Source organism: Pseudochaenichthys georgianus, chromosome 16 (genome assembly GCF_902827115.2).
Source record: "Pseudochaenichthys georgianus chromosome 16, fPseGeo1.2, whole genome shotgun sequence".
Classification (NCBI taxonomy): domain Eukaryota; kingdom Metazoa; phylum Chordata; class Actinopteri; order Perciformes; family Channichthyidae; genus Pseudochaenichthys; species Pseudochaenichthys georgianus.
The window spans coordinates 40,993,908-41,015,191 of NC_047518.2; the positions used below are offsets into that span (position 1 = coordinate 40,993,908).

A 21,284-nucleotide genomic window follows, 5' to 3' on the forward strand; every position below is an offset into this window, starting at 1 on the left:
AAATGTTCTTTTTGGTTTTTCTTTAACTTATGAAGAGATACAAATAAAGTTCTTTTAAAGAAGAATTTTATTTTTTTATGTTTTAATTCTTTCATTGTTCAAGTTACCTTTTTTTCTATCAGTAAAAATACGTTTTGGCACTATTACATTTCTAAGTTAGCCTTTTTTATCTGCACAAACCGGTGGAAAAATACGTTTTCGTGGTGATGTTTTTTTATTTTCCTAACTTTTGTTGTTGCAATGCTTATTTCGGTCACCAGAATAAACCACTAAGCCACGCTCTAAATACAACTAAAACAGTAGTGTTGTCTTTCAGGTGAGTTTAAAAAAAAAATACAGTAATGTAGCGTAACTAGCTTAACTTGCTAACGCACAATATACGTATCTTGTTGAGAAAGTAAGACTGACCTGTAAGAAACGGTTTTAGTGCCATTGAGGTCGTGGTGCAATATGGTGGCAAAAAAGAGCATTGCAACAACAAACACGAAAAAGATACTTAACAGATTAAAAAAATGATCAAGGCAAAAAATATCCGTCCATTTGAACTGTGGAAAGAAAATGAAGGAAGACTGGCATAAAACCTTTTCCCACCCATTTTCAAGGATAAAATAAAGCAACTATGGAAAATAATTAAGGAGGATTGTCCCACCAAAAGACTATTTTAAGACTGTTCTTAAGTCATAAACATTACATTACGTTTTAGATGCTTTTATCCAAAGCGACTTACATACTCAACACTGTGGACAATCCCCACAGGAGCAATTTGGGGTGAAGTGTCTCAGGGACACAACGACATGCTGACTGCAGCGGGGTTTGAACCTGTGACCCCCTGATCCGACACCAACGCACAACCCACTGCGCCACACACCTCCCAAACACAGGAGCGAAAACAGTAAATATTAGATTTTGAAAACAGATCTCCAATGCGTTTGTCTAGTTTGCCTTTCAGGGCTTCCGTAGACTTTCTTTATCGTTGAAACAAAGAGTTGAAGTGTGAGTCGCAGCAGAAGCAGGACACATTTCACCTGATACAACCACAGAGGAAAACACAGCCAGGAATACATTTAGTGTCCGATAATAGAGCAGTGAAGATTTCCAGCAGTACGCTAATATACGGCTTTACTGTAGCAGTGTGTCGGACTTAAAGTTCATGGTTAAATGCGCGCGGAGAAAAGTAAAAATGAGGTATGTGTTCGTTAAATTCATTATTCTAGTACAGTGGAGGATGAGGAAATATGAACAGAGGAAATATATTTGTATATTTCCAACATGTTTAAGTAAGCTGATTGTTTCATATACATGTTTGCTCTGCTCTTTCTTTCTATGTGCAACAAGGCTCAAAAATAGATCAGTTATACGCATCAAGCACCTTGTTGAAATAGCTTCGGCAGCTATAATGATTTTTTTTACACAGCCATTTTCTGTTCACATCTGACCATTTTATTTTGGCACTCAACAGCTAACTTACTTTATTTTATGACCATCTATGTGTTCAGCTTTTACAATGATTCAGCATTACGGCTAAAGTACTTTATTATTATTTCATCCCACAGCAGAAAAAGAGCCTCAACTGACTCCAGATCAGCGTCAATAAGGTGTTTATAAATCTGAAATGTGAGCATGCTTCCCTCTTTGAAACGGCAACATCCTTCTCCGTTGTTACCAGAGACTTTGGGTTTCAAAACGCACCTGTTAGAGTTTTATCTGCAAGTTACAATGCACGTTCAATCCAATTTTTGTTATGCAATATACCTTCAAGTGCTACACTTCCAAATAATTGTTTACATTTCTCTGACAAATTAACGTGGTTGGCTTTTCTTGGAAACATTTCTCTGAGCTTAAGGGTTGAAATGTTGCCTAACGCTTACTGCCAATGTTGTTAGTGTTGTTAAAGTGTTGTGACATGATGAGACATTTATTCGTAGTTTTATTGCAACGCTAACATCGAGGTAAACCAGGAAATCCTAAGTAAATCCACAATGGATAACGTGATTAACGGTGGATTATTCACGTTAAATCCAGTTTGGTGATTTGCAGAACACCAACAGTGTTTTCAGGATTATACCTTCCTCGTGTTGGCACTCAAGTGACACGTTGACATTCAGAGGCGCAGCTCTGCGGCTCATGTTTAAGTTATTCATAATATTTCGAGCACATCTGTGATAACGTATTTGTGACTTTACCCCTTTGCTTTGCCTGTGGCGTAAAATGGTACTGCAAAGACAGAAAGCAAGCTGTTCGGCAGTAAAATGCTGAATCATGACTTATTTGTACACTTTGAAGTCCTAAGCTTATCATTATATTATCAAACTGACGGATAACACTCAGACATACACTCCAGGATACCCGTTGTTGCAGCAAACTATCCCTATCGTAGTTTTTTGTTTGTTTCGTGATAGAAGGTAAATTACAGGCATGCACATTTGTGTGGAGTGGATTCTTAGTGCCCTTGCAGCAAGTTTTGCTTGATTATTTTCAGATGCCCAGGAGTTTAACTATTCTTTTTTGTGGAGTGAATACATCATGCTTGTCTCTGCACTGCATTCAGCCTGTTTACTTACAATAAACTACTTCAAACGTAAGTCTTTTCACAAGAAAATCCAATTCTAGATTTCCCGATTCACACGTGTTCCTACCGCTATCCAACTCTGGATCACAAGACCTCTCCTCTGCGCAGGGCTTTGACATCTTGTCGTTTGCAGGAAGGATTTCCAGCACGACTGCGTAAATGAAGCGGCTCGCCTGTAAACGTGGTGTTGCCTTTGTTACAGGAGTGTGTGTTGCGTTGGTGTGGTACTGTAGCTGGATGTGGTGGAGCCCCCCTCACTGCCGTCACTGTGAGGAGGGGTCAGGATCTGCCAGGGCTCGAGGAAGAGGGCGGAGACGATGAAGATCTGTCGCTTTCTCTCTTCTCGCCTCGCTCAGCGGAGGCAGGAGCTGCAGGGTCACTGAGACACACAGAAACAAGAACATGAAGACATGCTTGTCCGGTTCTGACCCGTCCCCTTGTGTTATGTAGCCTTTCCTGCATGAGGTCTGCAGAGTCACAGCCCTCAAAGCGCACCCTGTAGCGAGTACAACTCTAACACAGAGAAGACCTGTCTGTGCTGCCGCAGAACGCCTCGTTGGACATTTCTCTTCTTCTATTGTTTACTTCTTGGCTATAGTGACGTATTTCGGGTATAGTGACGTTACGTAGCGGCTCCACAGATTGGTCCAAAAGAACCAATCCGCGGAGCCGTTACGTCTGGACCAATCCGCGGACTTCCTCACACACACACTCGGCGGGACTTTGCGAGGCTCGCTGCTGCGAGGAGCGGGACACTGTGAGCAGCGAGACACCACGGAACTCAGCCTGGGCACACACACAAACTCCCAGCCAGGCTGCGGGGGTGTGTGTGTGTGTGTGTGTGTGTGTGTGTGTGTGTGTGTTTGGGGCTGGGTTTAGCTGTGTCTCGCTGTCTGTCTGTCTCTCTGTCTGTCCGTCCATCTGTCTGTCTGTCTCTCTGTCTGTCTGTCTGTCTGTCTGTCTGTCTGTCTGTCTGTCTGTCTCTCTGTCTGTCTGTCTCTCTGTCTGTCCGTCCATCTGTCTGTCTGTCTGTCTGTCTGCCTGTCTGTCCGTCCATCTCTCTGTCCGTCTCTCTGTCCGTTTGTCTGTCTGTCTGTCTGTCCGTCTCTCTGTCCATCTGTCTCTCTGTCTGTCCGTCTGTCTGTCCGTCTCTCTGTCCGTTTGTCTTTCTGTCTGTCTGTCTGTCCGTCCATCTCTCTGTCCGTCTCTCTGTCCGTTTGTCTTTCTGTCACCTCTCTTCGTCTCCGCTGTGAGTGATGAGTCTCCTGCAGGTCTCCATCTGGACGTCCAGGCCTCTCTTCATGGAGCACATCTCCATGTACTCGTGCAGGTGTCGGTTCATGTCGCTCTTCGCTGTGGCCAGCTCCAGCTGCAGGCAGAAAACATGCAGAAACACATTTAGTTTATGTATTTGTTTATTCCACACATGGCAGTTATTTTAAAACAAAACATGTACACTTCAAAATCTTATTTGCCCTGCCCCTTCTTGAAAAAACCATAAAAGCAATATTCTTTCAGTCTCAGTTTCTTACAAATACTGAAACATAAACCAGAACACAATCAAAAGTCAACTTCATGTCTAATTACACTTTCTTTATACATTTTCTTAAACATAAACATTTTCTTACAACCCTTTAAATCATTCAGCAAAGAATTCCACTTCTTTACGCCAAGAGACACGCATCTCTCTCTAAAGTGGTGCGTGCAAACTGATTTAATTTCCTCCTAGTGAAAATGTATTCTTGCTTATGTGCGGGATTAATATAAAGTATACAGAACACTGCAGTTAAGAAAAGAAGAGAGAGAAATGTATGTGTTGCAGCCAATTTGATGTATTTTAATATCTGTATGAAGGTGCTGTGATGCTGAATTGACCTGGGCGTAGGCGGGGACTCGGCCAATGTCAGGGTACAGCCCACTATTTGGGGAGGACACAGCATGAGGGATTGGGAATCACCAGAGGGAAGCCACACAGTTTTTCAACCGTGCGTGTTTTCGCTTATTTTCTGTTATTTCTTTATCAGTTAGTTGTTTAGTTATCAGTTAAACACCCGGCTCTTGTTTTGCCGTCATCCTCCTGCAATCCAAATGAACATCTTAAATGCACTCAAAGAGAAGACCTGATTTGCTGTCGACACCACGCGTCTGGAAAAGCTTCACACCGTATCCCTCACAGGCAAGTATGTGTTGTTCGGTTGCCTTCACAGTTTCATGCTGAGCCTCGTGGAGGAGTTGATCAGTGAGGGAAAGATGTACCATACAGTACGAGTCACTTAACGCCGAGTCATTATGTAAATGATCTTCAGAGCACTGCATAAGAACACAGCACTGCATCAAGAGACAAAAACAATGTGTGTAAAACCGTCCTTTTTATCGTGAACAAGTCAAAGCTGTATTAGTAAGATAGGAAAGGACAGAGAGATTGTGTGTGTGGATGACGCACAACAGAGAAAGCCATTCAAAGGCTTTTTGATTCGATTTCTAGCGAGAAGTGTATATTGTGCTTTTAGATTCTACGTCCAGCGGAGGATCTATGGTTTGATAGATATTACGAAGATGATTTGAGGTCTCGCCAGGAGAACGTGTATACTACGTCTTTCCGCAGCGTCCGTGTAAAGTTGGCGTCAACCCTCACGGGGTGAAAACAGTATTTCCGGTCTCGAAGTTTTCTTAATAAAACCGGAAGTATTGCCCTCACTGTCAAATGATTTCACAGTGATATATGTGCACTACTCATCCACTAATGTATCCTTGTTAATTACACAACATTGATTGGTTTAAATTGTGTACAACGCTTTTGTGTTTTTATCCTTCGATTCGGAGAAACAAATCGTTTTTTCGGAGTTTAGGATGGCCGAAGACACTACACTACCCAGAATCCTCAGCTACGTGAACTGCTTATTCTGGATACTTCTTTTCCTTTTCCTTTCCTTCCATGCTTTGTGTATGCAACACCTAAAGATTGCAACCAATGGTGTCTTGTTATTCCTAGTATGCCATGGGACAGAGAAATAACAATGAAGGAATGCATGAACAGGGAGAGGGTCTGACCTCAATCTGGTCGATGGTCTCCTGGTATTCCTTCTCTCGGGACTGGAAGAGACATTCTGTGTCATTGATCACCTTCTCCAGACAGTCCTCCTGCTGTAGGGAGAGAGCAGAGATGTTCAGCCTATCTTTGTTGGTATAGATATGCATGTGATAACATATAGTAACACAGAACATGTGTTTGTGCGGTAATCATGACACAATCAGACAGGTGCGGTAACACGACTATCAAAGCCCAGATAGATAGATAGCTCAAATGTCGCCGACTGATGCAGATCCTCCCCTCAGAGAGACAAATAACACACGGCCGGTGAATGAAAACAAATACCTACAAGCATTACGTGGAAACAACCAAACTGCACGTCCATACAGGCTAGACAGAGCATCTGCTTTAGTGTGTGTGTGTGTGTGTGTGTGTGTGTGTGTGTGTGGTCTAGCATTACTATACTTGTGGGGACCTAAATCTGTTTACATAGTCACGTGTGGGGACTGGCCTCCCTTATGGGGACAAATTGGAGGTCCCCATGAGGGGCATCATTAATTTTAGGGTGAAGACTTGGTAAGGGTAAGGCATGTGTTGGTTAAGGTTAAGGTTAGGATAAGTCTCCAGGAAATGCATGTCAGTCAATGTAATGTCCCCTGAAGTGATGTATACGTGGTATGTGTGTGTGTGTGTGTGTGTGTGTGTGTGTGTGTGTGTGTGTGTGTGTGTGTGTGTGTGTGTGTGTGTGTGTCCTGAATCGCCCCAGACACAGCAGAGCATTGAAGGTCAGTGTGAGACAAATCTAAATTGACCATCTTAATCTGCCGCTGCTCGGCACATCATCTCCACATCAGAAGTTTAAAAGCTTCTTTGAAGTCTGGACGGAAAATATCGATTAACAAGCAGCAGTCTGAAGGATGCTAGGAAAGGTTCAGATCATTATCATATGCACAAAGTCTACGCTCTCAAGTGTCCTTTGATTGAAAAATAGTGACATAGCAGAACAGAATAAAGCCCTGACACTGGCTGGGGACCTCCGTTAATGTGTAATGACTGTAGCTGTCTTCTGTGAACTAGATCCCTTGTTATTGGGCATCTGTGATTCGGAGTGCTTTTTTAAATTTATTTTGAGGCTTCTTACGACCTCCTTCCTAGTGGAGATGTATGGAGGCTGCATTAGTAATCATACATGGCAGATTCAGATTCAGGAGGCTCATGTCACGACACAGACCCAGGAGATCAATTTGCATGGCGAACAAACAAAACAAAATAATAAAAGCCTTGAATCTTGAATTGAAACATCTTTGTGAATATGATATAAACATCAACGGGCTCATAGTAGATGTCCCGCAGAGCATTAACATCAGATTCACTGATAATCTCAGTAAATTCAAGCAGTGTGACGTCAGTATGATACAGAAGTAAAATACTCCCTCTGGACGGACCCTTGGGACCATTTAAATGCACAACAACCTTTAAAACACACTACAGGAAAGGGAAACCCCCAAAAGGTATAATAGGGTCCCTTTAAAGCACATGTTTCAAACTCGAGGCCCGGGGGCCAAATCAGGCCCGTGGTGGATTTAATTTCGGCCCGCAGGATAATTTCTAATTCCTGTTAGATCTGGCCCTCCGGTATATTGCACCTTCACTCCATCCTGAGGGTCTCCTCCGCTCAGAGCCTGACCCCACACATTGATGACCTTGCACCCGAGTATCTGAACTAGCATCACAGAGCAGCACACTGAGTTGTATGGATGTTTCCTTCTGCACTTTGTCTCTCACGGCAACAGGGCATGTTTGGTTTGTTCTTTGAGGGGAAATGTTTGTTTGAAGCTGTTGTTGGAGAAATGTAATCATAAGAAATAACTCTGCAGATAGAGCCATAAGAAATGACTCTGCAGATAGAGCCATAAGAAATGACTCTGCAGATAGAGCCATAAGAAATGACTCTGCAGATAGAGCCATAAGAAATGACTCTGCAGATAGAGCCATAAGACATGACTCTGCAGATAGAGCCATAAGAAATGACTCTGCAGATAGAGCCATAAGACATGACTCTGCAGATAGAGCCATAAGAAATGACTCTGCAGATAGAGCCATAAGAAATGACTCTGCAGATAGAGCCATAAGAAATGACTCTGCAGATAGAGCCATAAGAAATGACTCTGCAGATAGAGCCATACGAAATGACTCTGCAGATAGAGCCATAAGAAATGACTCTGCAGATAGAGCCATACGAAATGACTCTGCAGATAGAGCCATAAGAAATGACTCTGCAGATAGAGCCATAAGAAATGACTCTGCAGATAGAGCCATAAGAAATGACTCTGCAGATAGAGCCATAAGAAATGACTCTGCAGATAGAGCCATAAGAAATGACTCTGCAGATAGAGCCATAAGACATGACTCTGCAGATAGAGCCATAAGAAATGACTCTGCAGATAGAGCCATAAGACATGACTCTGCAGATAGAGCCATAAGAAATGACTCTGCAGATAGAGCCATAAGAAATGACTCTGCAGATAGAGCCATAAGAAATGACTCTGCAGATAGAGCCATAAGAAATGACTCTGCAGATAGAGCCATACGAAATGACTCTGCAGATAGAGCCATAAGAAATGACTCTGCAGATAGAGCCATACGAAATGACTCTGCAGATAGAGCCATAAGAAATGACTCTGCAGATAGAGCCATAAGAAATGACTCTGCAGATAGAGCCATAAGAAATGACTCTGCAGATAGAGCCATAAGAAATGACTCTGCAGATAGAGCCATAAGAAATGACTCTGCAGATAGAGCCATACGAAATGACTCTGCAGATAGAGCCATAAGAAATGACTCTGCAGATAGAGCCATAAGAAATGACTCTGCAGATAGAGCCATAAGAAATGACTCTGCAGATAGAGCCATAAGAAATGACTCTGCAGATAGAGCCATAAGAAATGACTCTGCAGATAGAGCCATACGAAATGACTCTGCAGATAGAGCCATAAGAAATGACTCTGCAGATAGAGCCATAAGAAATGACTCTGCAGATAGAGCCATAAGAAATGACTCTGCAGATAGAGCCATAAGAAATGACTCTGCAGATAGAGCCATAAGAAATGACTCTGCAGATAGAGCCATAAGAAATGAATGCAACTGATTATTTAATGTTGTTTTATAGGCAATCATGTAAGCTTTGTTAGTTCCAGGTTTAATATGTGCAATGAGTTCATTTCAATACGTTTTGCAATAAACATTGAACCAGTCCGGCCCTCGACTAGTACCCATTTATTAATTTTGGCCCACTGTGTATTTGAGTTTGACACCTCTGAATTAAACTGTTATAACTAGCTTTCTATGTCCAGGTATTGTCTTTCTGTTCTGTATCTGTATTTCTTAAACAAAGTGACATTTGAAATAAGTCGTGCATCTCCAATCTACCTCTCCTGGTGGGTGGCTGGGGTCCGGAGGCAGAGTGCCACCTGGGAAGTCCTCCCAAAGCAGCAGGGTCTCTTCAGTCTCCTCCCAGGCCAGACTGTCGCAATCATCCTCAAACTCACACTCACGCCTAAAACAGAAACACACATTTAAAGAAATAATTAGTGTTAGTGCAGAAACATTATACTCATCATATAAGCGCTTTGAGCACCAGGAAGAGCTCTTCCCCGCTAACTGCATTCAAACTGACCACCCCCCCTCTTTATGTATCTTTCTTCGTGTTTTATTCTCTGTCAAAGCGTCTGAGTTTTTAGAAAGGCGCTATATAAGTGTCATGTATTATTATTATTATATTTCATCATCCCACTCACAGTTGGTTCAGCATCCTCTGCATCTCCTCGTTGATCTGATTGGCCGAGGAGCCGCCCCCCCCCTCGCTCTCCGAGGTGCTCACGGACTCGTCACACTCGCTGCCGTTGAAGGACAGAGGAGTCTGTTTGCGGCGACAGTTCAGGGATGATTGGTTGTTAGGAACCTGCGGGGGAAACGTTAGCATTCAGAGCGCCACCATCAACACTCAAGACAAACTCTAACAGGAAGTGACCGTGTGGATTGGACCACAGAAGATTCAAACTTCACTTATTCGCTAACTGCCATGTGGTGTTGTCTCTAACCGGATGCAGCCGCTTTGCTGGAAGGGACACATGCAGCTGGTATTGGTATTGTTCCTGGGAGCAGATCTTCACAGACGGCTCAATTTAGAGAATACAATTAACGGTGGTTAGCGGCTCGACACTAAAGGGGTTGTAGGTGTGAGGTGGGCCCTTAACTTTGACCCGGTTGGCGTCAGCTGATAGATATGGTGTTATCTTGTTCTGCAGCATGTTGATTCTTCTCTCAGAACTAGCTAAATACTCGGGTCTGGGGTAGCTCGAAGCTCCAAATAAACCATCAGTGTTTGCCATCAAAGTTCCTGCTCTCCTCGTGTCTCTCTGTCGCCATCGCTTCAGACGTTTCCATCACAGTAGGTTTATTCAAAGGGACATAAAAACCCCACATGTTTCACTTTTGAACATGCTCTGGTACCTGGTACATCTGGATGACGTCCTCACAGTTCCTCTGCTGAGCCACGTCACAGAGGCGCGCGGTGATGTCGATCCGGCGGCAGATGTCCATGTCCACCTTCATGGCTTTCTCCTGGATCTTACTGTCCAGGTCTGACAGGTTCTGCAGAGAGGAGGGAGGGAGACGGATCAGACACCGTTCAAAGATAAATGGTGTACGAGCCATTTGGATGAGAGTCCCTGTTGGGGTTTTTCACTGTGTGTGTGCCATGAGGGCGTCGCAGTCAGATTCCCTAAGGCAGGTATTTAAGGTTTGTTGTGTCACCTGATCGGGTGTGTCTGACCCCGGAAGGACAAATGGTTTTTGACCGCAGTGTGGGAATACAGAAAATAATGTTTGTTTAATGGATAATAGAATGGACTTCACTTTCACTACAACACAGCGGTATCTATAAACACAGTAAAGCGCGTCAGTGAAGTCATTCCCGGGAGTTAAGCCACCACATAGCAACTTTAGTATTTGGCTAAAGCTGCTTCAAACGGCATGAATGAAGCTTTAAATGGCTCTAAACATGACTGTGTGTTTCTAGTTGATAGTAGTTCAAGTATATGAATGAACTGTTAACGTATGGACTGGGGACTTGATGATCTGCAGTCAAATGGTCCGTTAGCGTGGTTTCCCCTTATGAATGAAAGCTAGTCAAAAAGGCAAGCTGAAGAAGAATAAGCACATCCAGACCCGGCAACCAGAAGCTACACACAGTCCAATAAGTCAGAGTTTTGTTTCAGATGGCTCACTCAGGACATTAAAGGAAAGGCAAGTTTATTTATACAGCACCTTTCAACACAAGGCAATTCAAAGTGCTTTACAAAAATGAAAGACATTCAGAAAATGGCATTTAAAAACAGTCATTAAAAAGCAAAGATAATCAAATAAACATTCAAACCCCTGAGAAAAAGGGGAGTGGCTAATCAAGCACCCCTGAGAGAAGCTGGAGGAAACCAATCAAGGCAATGATTGGCACCTGTGTGCTGTTAAAGGAGGCCAGCATGTCATTCAACAGAAAGAAGCAAGAGGAAGTGGATCTAGCAAGGAGGAAAGTGGATTCCTGAGGACTTCATCAGAGGAATCAGGCTATTGTTGCCACTGAACCCAGGAGCTGTTGGGGAGACATCTAACTTTCCCCTTCCCGGTTAAACCCAGTGATCTCCTCTGGCCTGGCGCCCTCAGATAAGTTATTCTCACTACCCCAATATCATTTCCCCTCCTCTTGCACTCTACTGTCACACACCCCCATCCCCTGAACTACACTCTCACCCTGAGTGACAACAAATACTTTCCCCCCCACACTCACTCACAGTGAGTTAATTTGACTTGTTTGTTTTTGCATCTATTGGATTTAAGTTGTCTGGAAAATGGTCGGTGACATGAGTCGTTTGTTTAATGTACTGATTATGATTTGGGGTTAAAAAAATGCAGCCATTTGATGTTGAAAGCGAATTGGTTGATTAGTTTTCCTTTGTAAACGTCAGTAGCTGGGTCACCGGGCTATCCCTCTGTTCTGCGTGTTTGAGCAGATCATTTCTTTGACAGCTGGATATATTAAATATTCCTCTGTCTGGCGCCAAGTGTAATTTATTCGTTCAGGGATAACACCTACGCTACAGAAATGGCGCCCAATGTGGGGCTCGTTGACATTCATTTAAAAAAAGGGGGGGGTTAAAAATGTAAAAGTGAAAAATACATTGTTTGTTCTTCATGCATATTTGCTTGGTTGGTTTTGCATAATGCTCTGCAAGGTTTATCCGTCTGGCATATTGCCTTTGACTGTTTAAGTGTTTTATTTACCATGTGAATGTATTCGTATTAGAGCCGGGACTCGATTAAAAAAATTAATCTAATTAATTAGAGGCTTTGTTTTTAATCAAATATACATATCTGACCTGAGAACAGTGAGAAGCAATTTTCACATGGATGTTACTCCAGGTGGTCGACAGTCGAGTGCAGTCCAGTGAGCCAGGGAGGTGGTTATTCTCTCAGACGTGGACTGACTTATCCTGAAACCAGTCATCTGGTTGAGTGTGGGTTGGGTCAGGGTGTGGTTCCTTGCACTCGGAGTCGGGCTAGCTGCTACATGCTTTGCATTTAGGTGATACTTTAGGCTTGATGTGCTGCGGTGATATGCAAATTGATTTTTGCATAATTTGCACACAACCGTGCTCTTGTCGACGCTTCCGTCCGTCCGTTTTTTAAAACAACATTTCCCATCCACGGGGCCGACCAAAGCGGCCTCATCAGCTTGTTCGTTCATGTTTGACTATTGTTCACCGTGGTTTGTTGTTGTTTGAAGTCCCATGCTGAAGTCATGAACGTTAGTTGGTGCTCCAGTATAATCGGTACGCCTGAAACTCATCCAGTGAGAAACGTTCCGCTGTGCAAAAATAAGTGCGATTAAAATGCGTTAATGTTTGTGTAATTAATTAACGCGTTAAAGTCCCGGCCCTAATTCGTATACATTTCATACAATTCACTCCAATAACACTTACGCTGCAAACTAAATCCTATTCCTTTACTTATTTACAGAGATGAAGGAGAAGCAAACATACATATCGAGACTCTTAACGTGCATATCTTTGAGAATGTTTTAGAAGTGTTTGGGTCTTACGGTGCTCACATTGCTCATGAGGCCTTTGAAGAGCACCAGCTCTGCCTTCAGCTGCTGGACTCTGACAGCCAGCTCGTCCTGACAGCCCTCGCTCTCCTGCAGGTCCTGCACACATGAGAGAAAGACAAGACATGAAGAACAACAAGGGTACAAGCAGGAGGGCGTCGACACAATAAAAGCCTATATCTGCAAAGTGCATGAAAAAAAATCTTGAATTCATAATCTCCTGAGGTGATCTCTAGATGTTTCTGATGAGATAAGAAGTATCTGTTCCTCCTGTCGACTTCATTCACATGTGCAACAGTATAAGCCCGGACCCTTCTCAGTCTCGGAGGTGTTTTTCTGCGTGTGGTCTTGCGTCACGGCGCTGCTAGCTAACCGGGGTCAGGTAAAGATTCCTGGCAATGTTCAAACACACGAGACATCTGCAAACACACACACACACACACACACACACACACACACACACACACACACACACACACACACACACACACACACACACACACACACACACACACACACACACACACCTAGCTACCCACACACTCGCAGGAAATGATAGGGTTTATAAAAGACACAGCTGCAGGAAACACAGTAGCTAACGGTTTGATATTTAGCATTCAGAGCCATAAACCCCAGAGGCAAAGACAGACATTTGGCTTCCCAAGAAAACACATATCTTAAAACAGGAGTATATAAAGCGATAAACATATTTGTAACCAAAGTTATTGCCTAACAAACACAGAAAACAATGAACACAACACATATGTATAGGAGGTTCTGGATGTGGTGACCTGTAGTTTTGCTAGATAATATGTTTAGAGTCATAAGAGTTATCTACTTTTAATCACTCGTATTAATTTAACTGATATTATGTCTTGCTATTTGCTACTTTAAGTGTTTTTGTTGTCTGCAATGTTCAATGTATTTATTGAAATGTCTTGATTCTGATGACTGACGGAGTAAAGAGGAGAAAGACCAGTTGTTTTTGAATGGAAATGGAAATGGCTAGAAAAAAGTGAACATTGTTGGAAAGAGAAGAACCGTTTAAAATATGTTTTGAAATAGGTGGACTGTATATTCTTGGCTGGAACACGAGCCACACTAAAAATAGAAGTTGTCTAACTCTGAAATGATAACAGTTTTAATCAGATGATGGTCAGTGGTATAACACCAATCAGAAAGGAGTGCATGAGCTCGGTGTGAGTCACTGTGTGACTCATGCTGCACAAAGGAAGCAGGCTGCAGAGTGAGGGCTGCAGAAACTCACTGATTGTTATCAGAGAAATGAAAAGCCTCGTCTAAAATATGTAACCACTAGCTGTGTGATTATTGCTGTTGATAGGGCAGGAAAACACACCGCATACGCTCAGGGTATGATAAGCATCAACTGAAGCGTCATGTTCAATAGTTTATTATACTTTGAATGACTCGGGCTGATGTCAACGCTGCAAATACAAAGCTCCGATACCTTCAGTTTATATATATACACACACACACACACACACACACACACACACACCATGTATACATCACTTCAGGGGACATTACATTGACTTACATGCATTTCCTAGAGACTTATCCTAACCTTAACCATAACCAACACATGACTAACCCTAACCCTAAACCTAACCAAGTTTTCACCCTAAAATTAATGATCCCCCTCATGGGGACCTCCATTTTGTCCCCATAAGGGAGGCGAGTCCCCACACGTGACTGTGTAAACCGATTTAGGTCCCCGCAAGTATAGTTATGCTAGGCCACACACACACCATGTATACATCACTTCAGGGGACATTACATTGACTTACATGCATTTCCTGGAGACTTATCCTAACCTTATTACATGGCTTAGTTGAATACTCGATTCTGATTGGTCAATTCGGAACACGTGACACGTTGTTAATACCGAACAGACAGACCGCTGTCAAGGACTTATTGACCGTTGTTAAGGACGCTCACATCTTCAGAAAGAAGTCCGGTCGATTGAACTGTATACAGTTGGGCCGAAAAGCAAACTGCATGCAGTTTGCTTTTGGAACTGGGACAAGAAAAACTGCAGAGAAGTAACGGGGCACAAACCCTCCTTTTTACGCAGCGGTCCAGACATAGACATCAAACGGCGACACATATTCACTTGCCAGTTACTTTGGCATTAGGGCAGGGATATCTAGATACTTTCCAAGGTTTGACATCATGAATTGTGCTACTTTTAAAGCAAGGAGCGATGTTTTCAAATCTGTAATCAAAAAGCTCCTCAAAAACGCAAGCAGGTCCTACCGTTGGCTTTTCAAACTGACAAGAGACGCTCTCACTGTTTTTCAAATGTAACAGTTTGAAAAGCAAGCAAACTGTCTGATTGTCTTTAGTTTTCTGCTGGCGTGTGATAGCAACATGGAGGATTTTAACATTAATTTTAATATATTTGGAGAGCACAGTAATTTGGAGTAATAGTTAGTGGCTGATGAGTCCCCAGTGAAGAAAAGAAAAAGACAAGAGGGACAAGAAAACAGCGGAGAAGTAACGGGCAGAAACCCTCCTTTTTACGCAGCGGTCCAGACATAGACATCAAATGGCAAAACATACAGTGTGCAGTTCCTTTGGCATCAGGGCAGGGATATCGAGATACTTTCCAAGGTTTGACATCATGAATTGTGCTACTTTTAAAGCAAGCAGCGATGTTTTCAAATCTGTAATCAGAAAGCTCCTCAAAAACGCTATCGAAGCAGTTCCTGCCGTTGCTACGTTAGTTCAAACGGTAACAACGGACTACTTTTCTTAGTGGATGCATGTCATTTTAAATCAATACAACTATTTTTTAAATCAATAAAATCATTTTCTAAATCCATAAAAGCATTTCAATTAATATTGGGAGTCATAACGTTACTTTGTTGAGAATGCGGCCATGTAATAAGCGGGATAATGTGCAGCGACTTGGTCATTATGGGGAAAAGAACACCATAGCCAACACATGCCTAACCCTAACCAAGTTTTCACCCTAAAATGTATGATCCCCCTTATGGGGACCTCCATTTTGTCCCCATAAGGGAGGCGAGTCCCCACACGTGACTGTGTAAACAGATTTAGGTCCACACAAGTATAGTAATGCTAGACCACACACACACACACAATGTTACCTCTTGCAGGTCAGTCATTTTCTGCTCCATGTCCACCCTCATGGTGTATTCCTCTTCCCATCTGAAAGACACAAAGAAATAAGAATCAAACAATATTGGAGTGCATTGGAAAGCAAACACATAGGCCATGTTTTCAACGTGCACAAATGATCTGTTTATGCTTTTTTATTTATACATCTTATAGATTAACTTAGAAAGACACTAACCCATAATTTAGCTATTTCACAAAGTTGAAAAGCCAAAAGACTGACTCACTATTTCCAGATGTTAAACAATAGTGAGTCCAAGATGGATGAGACTGTTAAACATGGATTTGAACAATGTTGGATAAAGAGCTGCAACAACGAACCTGAAAAATTCAAGCCAATTGTTTTGGTTATTAAAAAATTGTAAAGCATTATTTGATGCAAAAAAATGAGTACATTATCCTTTAAAACATTTGATGCTTTACTCCGTTTTGTTTCATATAAAAAGGGAATATGTTTGGGTTCTGCGATAACACAATACGACTTTGGACATGTAGAAACTGGGATAGACATTTTGTCTTGACATTTTATAGACCAAACGATGAATCTAGAAAATAATCAGAAGATTATTCTTGTTAGTTGAAGCTCTAGCTGGATGGGAAACTCAGGGTGTTTCTCAATGTGGAGGAGGCTTGCTTGGTAGCACGTGTACCTTCGAGCGAGTTCCTTAAGAAGCGAGGCAAGAATACCTCCAACCTCGGAAAACGAAGAGTGGAACAGGAGAGCAAGTGTGCGTCATATGAGAGGCCCCGCCATATGATTTTCCGCCACAGATTTGGGGAAATTGGTCCGTGCGCAAAGCATTGTGGGGATTTTAAGACCGCGCAGTCTACACATGTGCAGCCTCGAAATTTCCATCAACAAAGTACGGCAGCCTCGGTAGAATTCCAAGTATGCTGGACATTGGAACAGTCCTTCGGCGGCACTCGATGACGTAGTATCCTTGAAATAGTGGCTCTGGAGCAGCTTTACTCGACATTGAGAAACACCCTCAGTCGGCTTTATAAATGTTAACACTTTTGTTTAACCTTACGGATACAATCGTTTTTTACAAGAAAAAATATATTAAAATCATCCGTTGTCAGTGTAGTGGCTTAACAGTTTCTAGAGCCACTTACAACATACGATGATTCACAAATGTGTCAAGATGAATCCATTTATTTTTCCATTTCACCATATATCCCTCCTTCAGAGTGTGTCTGGTGTGTGTGGTTGAACTGGTTTAGCTTCCCCTGTCTAAAACCAGCCCCTTCCCCATTAACAGACATAACATAGCAAATATGAGACCAAGGGGTGTCAACAAATATATTCAGGGGCGTAAACAACTAAGGTGAGTAGATCAATATTCAACACGTAATATTTGTAGGCCATGGGTGTTTCTTAATGTCGAGGAGGCTTGCTTGGTAGCACATGTCTTCCTCGTCACTTGCTTCAGAAGCGAGGCAAGAATCCTTCCTAGCCTCGGAAAACAAAGAATGGTGGAACAGGCTAACAGGTGTGTGTCATATGCGAGGCCCCGCCTTAAATGGATCGCGATTTCCGCCAAATATTTGGAAATTGGTCCGTGCGCAAAGCATTGTGGGGATTTTAAGACCACGGAGGATACACATGTGCAGCCTCGAAATGTCCCGCTACGAAGTACGGTGGCCTCGGTAGAATTCCAAGTATGCTGGACATTGGAACAGTCCTTGGGTGGCACTCGATGACGTAGTATCCTTGAAATAGTAGCTCTGGAGCAGCCTTCCTCGACATTGAGAAACACCCACTGTATACTAATAAAGATAAACAATTAAAAGAAAAACAAGACGTATATAATCAACTCAGCCAATGGCTTCTCCAGTCAGTATACACATCTGGGGAACGACATGACGGGTTGGCTGTCAGGTGCTGGATTATATTTTACAACAACCAAAATTCGGCAATTTGATTTCAATGTGGATCTGACTTCAATATGTGAAAGCAGTTTAGTGAAATCCAATTAGGATATCAAGTGAAATGAAATGAGGTGCAGACAGTAAAAATGTGAGTGAGAGATTTGCTGACTCACTCTCTGATCAAACGCTTGCTTGATGAATTATTTGCCACTATAGTGCAGCCAATAACACGACGACTCATGAATCTGAACTTTAATACATTTAAAAGCCGGAGCACGGATCCTGCATGTGACCTCAGATTCAGTGACTTCACACGGCACATGTTCTCTCTGCAGAGTCTGAATTATATAACGGCTGCTTTAAATGCAGGATGCTGCGGCACATCGGACCTTCAGGGGAAACTAAAGCTGAGAGAAACTGAGTCATGAAAGAAGAGTTGTTTATGTTGTAGAGGATGCTTGTTTGATCAGTAAGGTGAGAGCGAACAGAAAGTGGAGAAGTGCATCCTTCTGCAAGCCAAGCCCCCCCCAGCAGTAACTGTTAGCAGCGCATGGTGCATTGCAGATAGAGTGAGGAGCGGGGGAGGCGCAGTGGGAGAGGGAAGGAGAGAGGAAGTGTGAGGGGTGTACATGAGACAGAGAAAAGGGGGAGTGGTGGGGAGGGTAAAGGGGGAGAAACAGAAGTTGTCCTTGAAGGAAAAATCCATTATGAATGGGTAACAGAGCTCGAGAAGGAAATCAGAAAGGCTGCACAATTAAAGGTGGGGTAGGTAATTTTGGAGAAACCAGCTCGAGTGCGCTAGAATTTGATTTAGCACAAATCTGCCACTTCCTCACAGAGCCCCTCCTCCAACACACACGAACGCGCACATGACCAATGAGGCACGAGATAAGTTTGTGCCCAGATGGAAGGCTGACAGGCAGGTAGGCCATCCAGTTACTTTAGCCGGCTCAGATGATTGGTCGTGCTTTTTACAGCGCCACGGCTTCTACAGATGACATTTTTATGCATTTTTTGTCAAAGCACTTCAGATATTCATTGCTATCGGGATGTTAAGAGCATTCCAGGGAATATAACCACAAGTGTATCTCAAGCCGGTTCTTCAAACTTACCTACCCCACCTTTAATCAAAATGTTATCGAAATCACAAAATGGACTGGTGGAATATTCAAAATGCAAGAAGCACAACATTAGTCAAATGTTTTAAATGAAGTATTGTGGAGCTGGACAACAAATCATATTCTACTAAACGTATTTGTTCAGTACAGACCCTGCTTATAAAATAAAGAACAAATATAAGTACAGGTGCAGGCTATAGAAATAAGTAGCAGCTAGGGTTAGTGAACACATATGAAAAGCGGTGAACTAGCAGCCAGTTTTAACATTATTTAATTGTGAAAGTAGAGTGTTACCATCCTACAGTCTAAGGTAGTGAAATTAGCCAAAATAAAAGGGGTTAAAGAGGACATATGATGTTCAGGTGTATATCAGTGTGTAGTGTCTCTACTTTAAAGAGTCCTCTCCTGCTGATGTTCAGGTGTATATCAATATGTAGTGTCTCTACTTTAAAGAGTCCTCTCCTGCTGATGTTCAGGTGTATATCAGTATGTAGTGTCTCTACTTTAAAGAGTCCTCTCCTGCTGATGTTCAGGTGTATATCAGTATGTAGTGTCTCTACTTTAAAGAGTCCTCTCCTGCTGATGTTCAGGTGTATATCAGCATGTAGTGTCTCTACTTTAAAGAGTCCTCTCCTGCTGATGTTCAGGTGTATATCAGCATGTAGTGTCTCTACTTTAAAGAGTCCTCTCCTGCTGATGTTCAGGTGTATATCAGCATGTAGTGTCTCTACTTTAAAGAGTCCTCTCCTGCTGATGTTCAGGTGTATATCAGCATGTAGTGTCTCTACTTTAAAGAGTCCTCTCCTGCTGATGTTCAGGTGTATATCAGTGTAGTGTCTCTACTTTAAAGAGTCCTCTCCTGCTGATGTTCAGGTGTATATCAGCATGTAGTGTCTCTACTTTAAAGAGTCCTCTCCTGCTGATGTTCAGGTGTATATCAGTGTGTAGTGTCTCTACTTTAAAGAGTCCTCTCCTGCTGATGTTCAGGTGTATATCAGTATGTAGTGTCTCTACTTTAAAGAGTCCTCTCCTGCTGATGTTCAGGTGTATATCAGCATGTAGTGTCTCTACTTTAAAGAGTCCTCTCCTGCTGATGTTCAGATGTATATCAGTATGTAGTGTCTCTACTTTAAAGAGTCCTCTCCTGCTGATGTTCAGGTGTATATCAGCATGTAGTGTCTCTACTTTAAAGAGTCCTCTCCTGCTGATGTTCAGATGTATATCAGTATGTAGTGTCTCTACTTTAAAGAGTCCTCTCCTGCTGATGTTCAGGTGTATATCAGTATAGTGTCTCTACTTTAAAGAGTCCTCTCCTGCTGATGTTCAGGTGTATATCAGCATGTAGTGTCTCTACATGTTCCATGCTTCAATGTTCAAAAAGCTCTTTATTTTTCTCATACTGCCTGCAGCACCTCTTTTCACCCTCTGTCTGAAACCAGAGCCCAGTCTGCTCTGATTGGTTAGCTGGCGAGCTCTGTTGCGATTAGTCAACCGCTTAGAGATGTCCCGCCCCTTAGCGTATCATGTGCAATGTGTTAGAGCTACCCAATACAGGGAGTGCTACATAGTGATGTCATTATGTTACAAAACTAAACAAAGGAGTCCAATGGAGGCGTTTCAGGCAGAGGAGAAACTCACTCTGGAGGGAACACAGGGATTCTAGTCTTTGCAGACCATATGACCTTACAGAGGCAATACAATATATTACATTATTACCTCGGGATCTGTTTTTAAAATAATTGACAGCACAGGTAATGCATCCATTGTCTCGAGGTAAACTGACACATCAAGCAAGCTCACATAATTCATAATGTTGCTACATATTAAATAGTTTTCCTACAATGTTTGCGTACTTATTGGATTTTATTAAAATGTCTGTATTTAGTTTGTTAGCTTTACTTGTATTTGCCTTTTTACCTGCGCTGTCCACTTTGCTGTAATTGTGGTTTAAACACAAAGTGGAACCCTTTATTTTCAGGTACAGACACAAAAATGTCGATGTAAATACGATGAAATCCTGATCTTATGCCACACACTTAGTTGGTGTCCTCATCACAAAGAGCCCACGGTGGTCAGGGTCCTCTGTGGAGAATGCATGGCTGCTCATCTGGACGTAATGTGAGGGAATTCACTGATGATGTGCAGAAACATCGGGGCTACTTTGGTTCACAGATAATACGTTATCCAAATCTAACACGTGTCCTTCTAATACCGGGCAGTAGGCTGCTCAATTAATCGTATTTTAATCGCAATTATGGCTTACAACGATTACGAAAACAACGTAATCGAAATAAAACTATTTTTTTTTAATTTTTTTTTTATTTTGTATTAATCTTTTCAGTTGAATTATATTTAAAGTTCAGGGTAATA

General features: G+C 42.4%; 1 protein-coding gene across 3 annotated transcripts in view; it reads right to left on the reverse strand.

The window, feature by feature from the left end:
- The window catches only part of iffo1b (intermediate filament family orphan 1b), a 25,268-nt gene continuing 3,984 nt past the window's right edge, over nucleotides 1–21,284 (reverse strand). The window contains exons 2-9 of one of the 3 annotated variants that reach the window (XM_071205977.1): nucleotides 15,897–15,957; nucleotides 12,766–12,861; nucleotides 10,113–10,253; nucleotides 9,398–9,561; nucleotides 9,030–9,156; nucleotides 5,621–5,713; nucleotides 3,802–3,938; nucleotides 1–2,948 (exon numbers count right to left, since the gene is read on the reverse strand). In XM_071205977.1, the coding sequence (XP_071062078.1) occupies nucleotides 2,849–2,948; nucleotides 3,802–3,938; nucleotides 5,621–5,713; nucleotides 9,030–9,156; nucleotides 9,398–9,561; nucleotides 10,113–10,253; nucleotides 12,766–12,861; nucleotides 15,897–15,957 (919 nt within the window). In that variant the 3' untranslated portion in view covers nucleotides 1–2,848. Of the gene's footprint in view, nucleotides 2,949–3,801; nucleotides 3,939–5,620; nucleotides 5,714–9,029; nucleotides 9,157–9,397; nucleotides 9,562–10,112; nucleotides 10,254–12,756; nucleotides 12,862–15,896; nucleotides 15,958–21,284 lie in introns of all 3 variants that reach the window. The other 2 variants (XM_071205978.1, XM_034103430.2) reach the window with 2 other exon arrangements.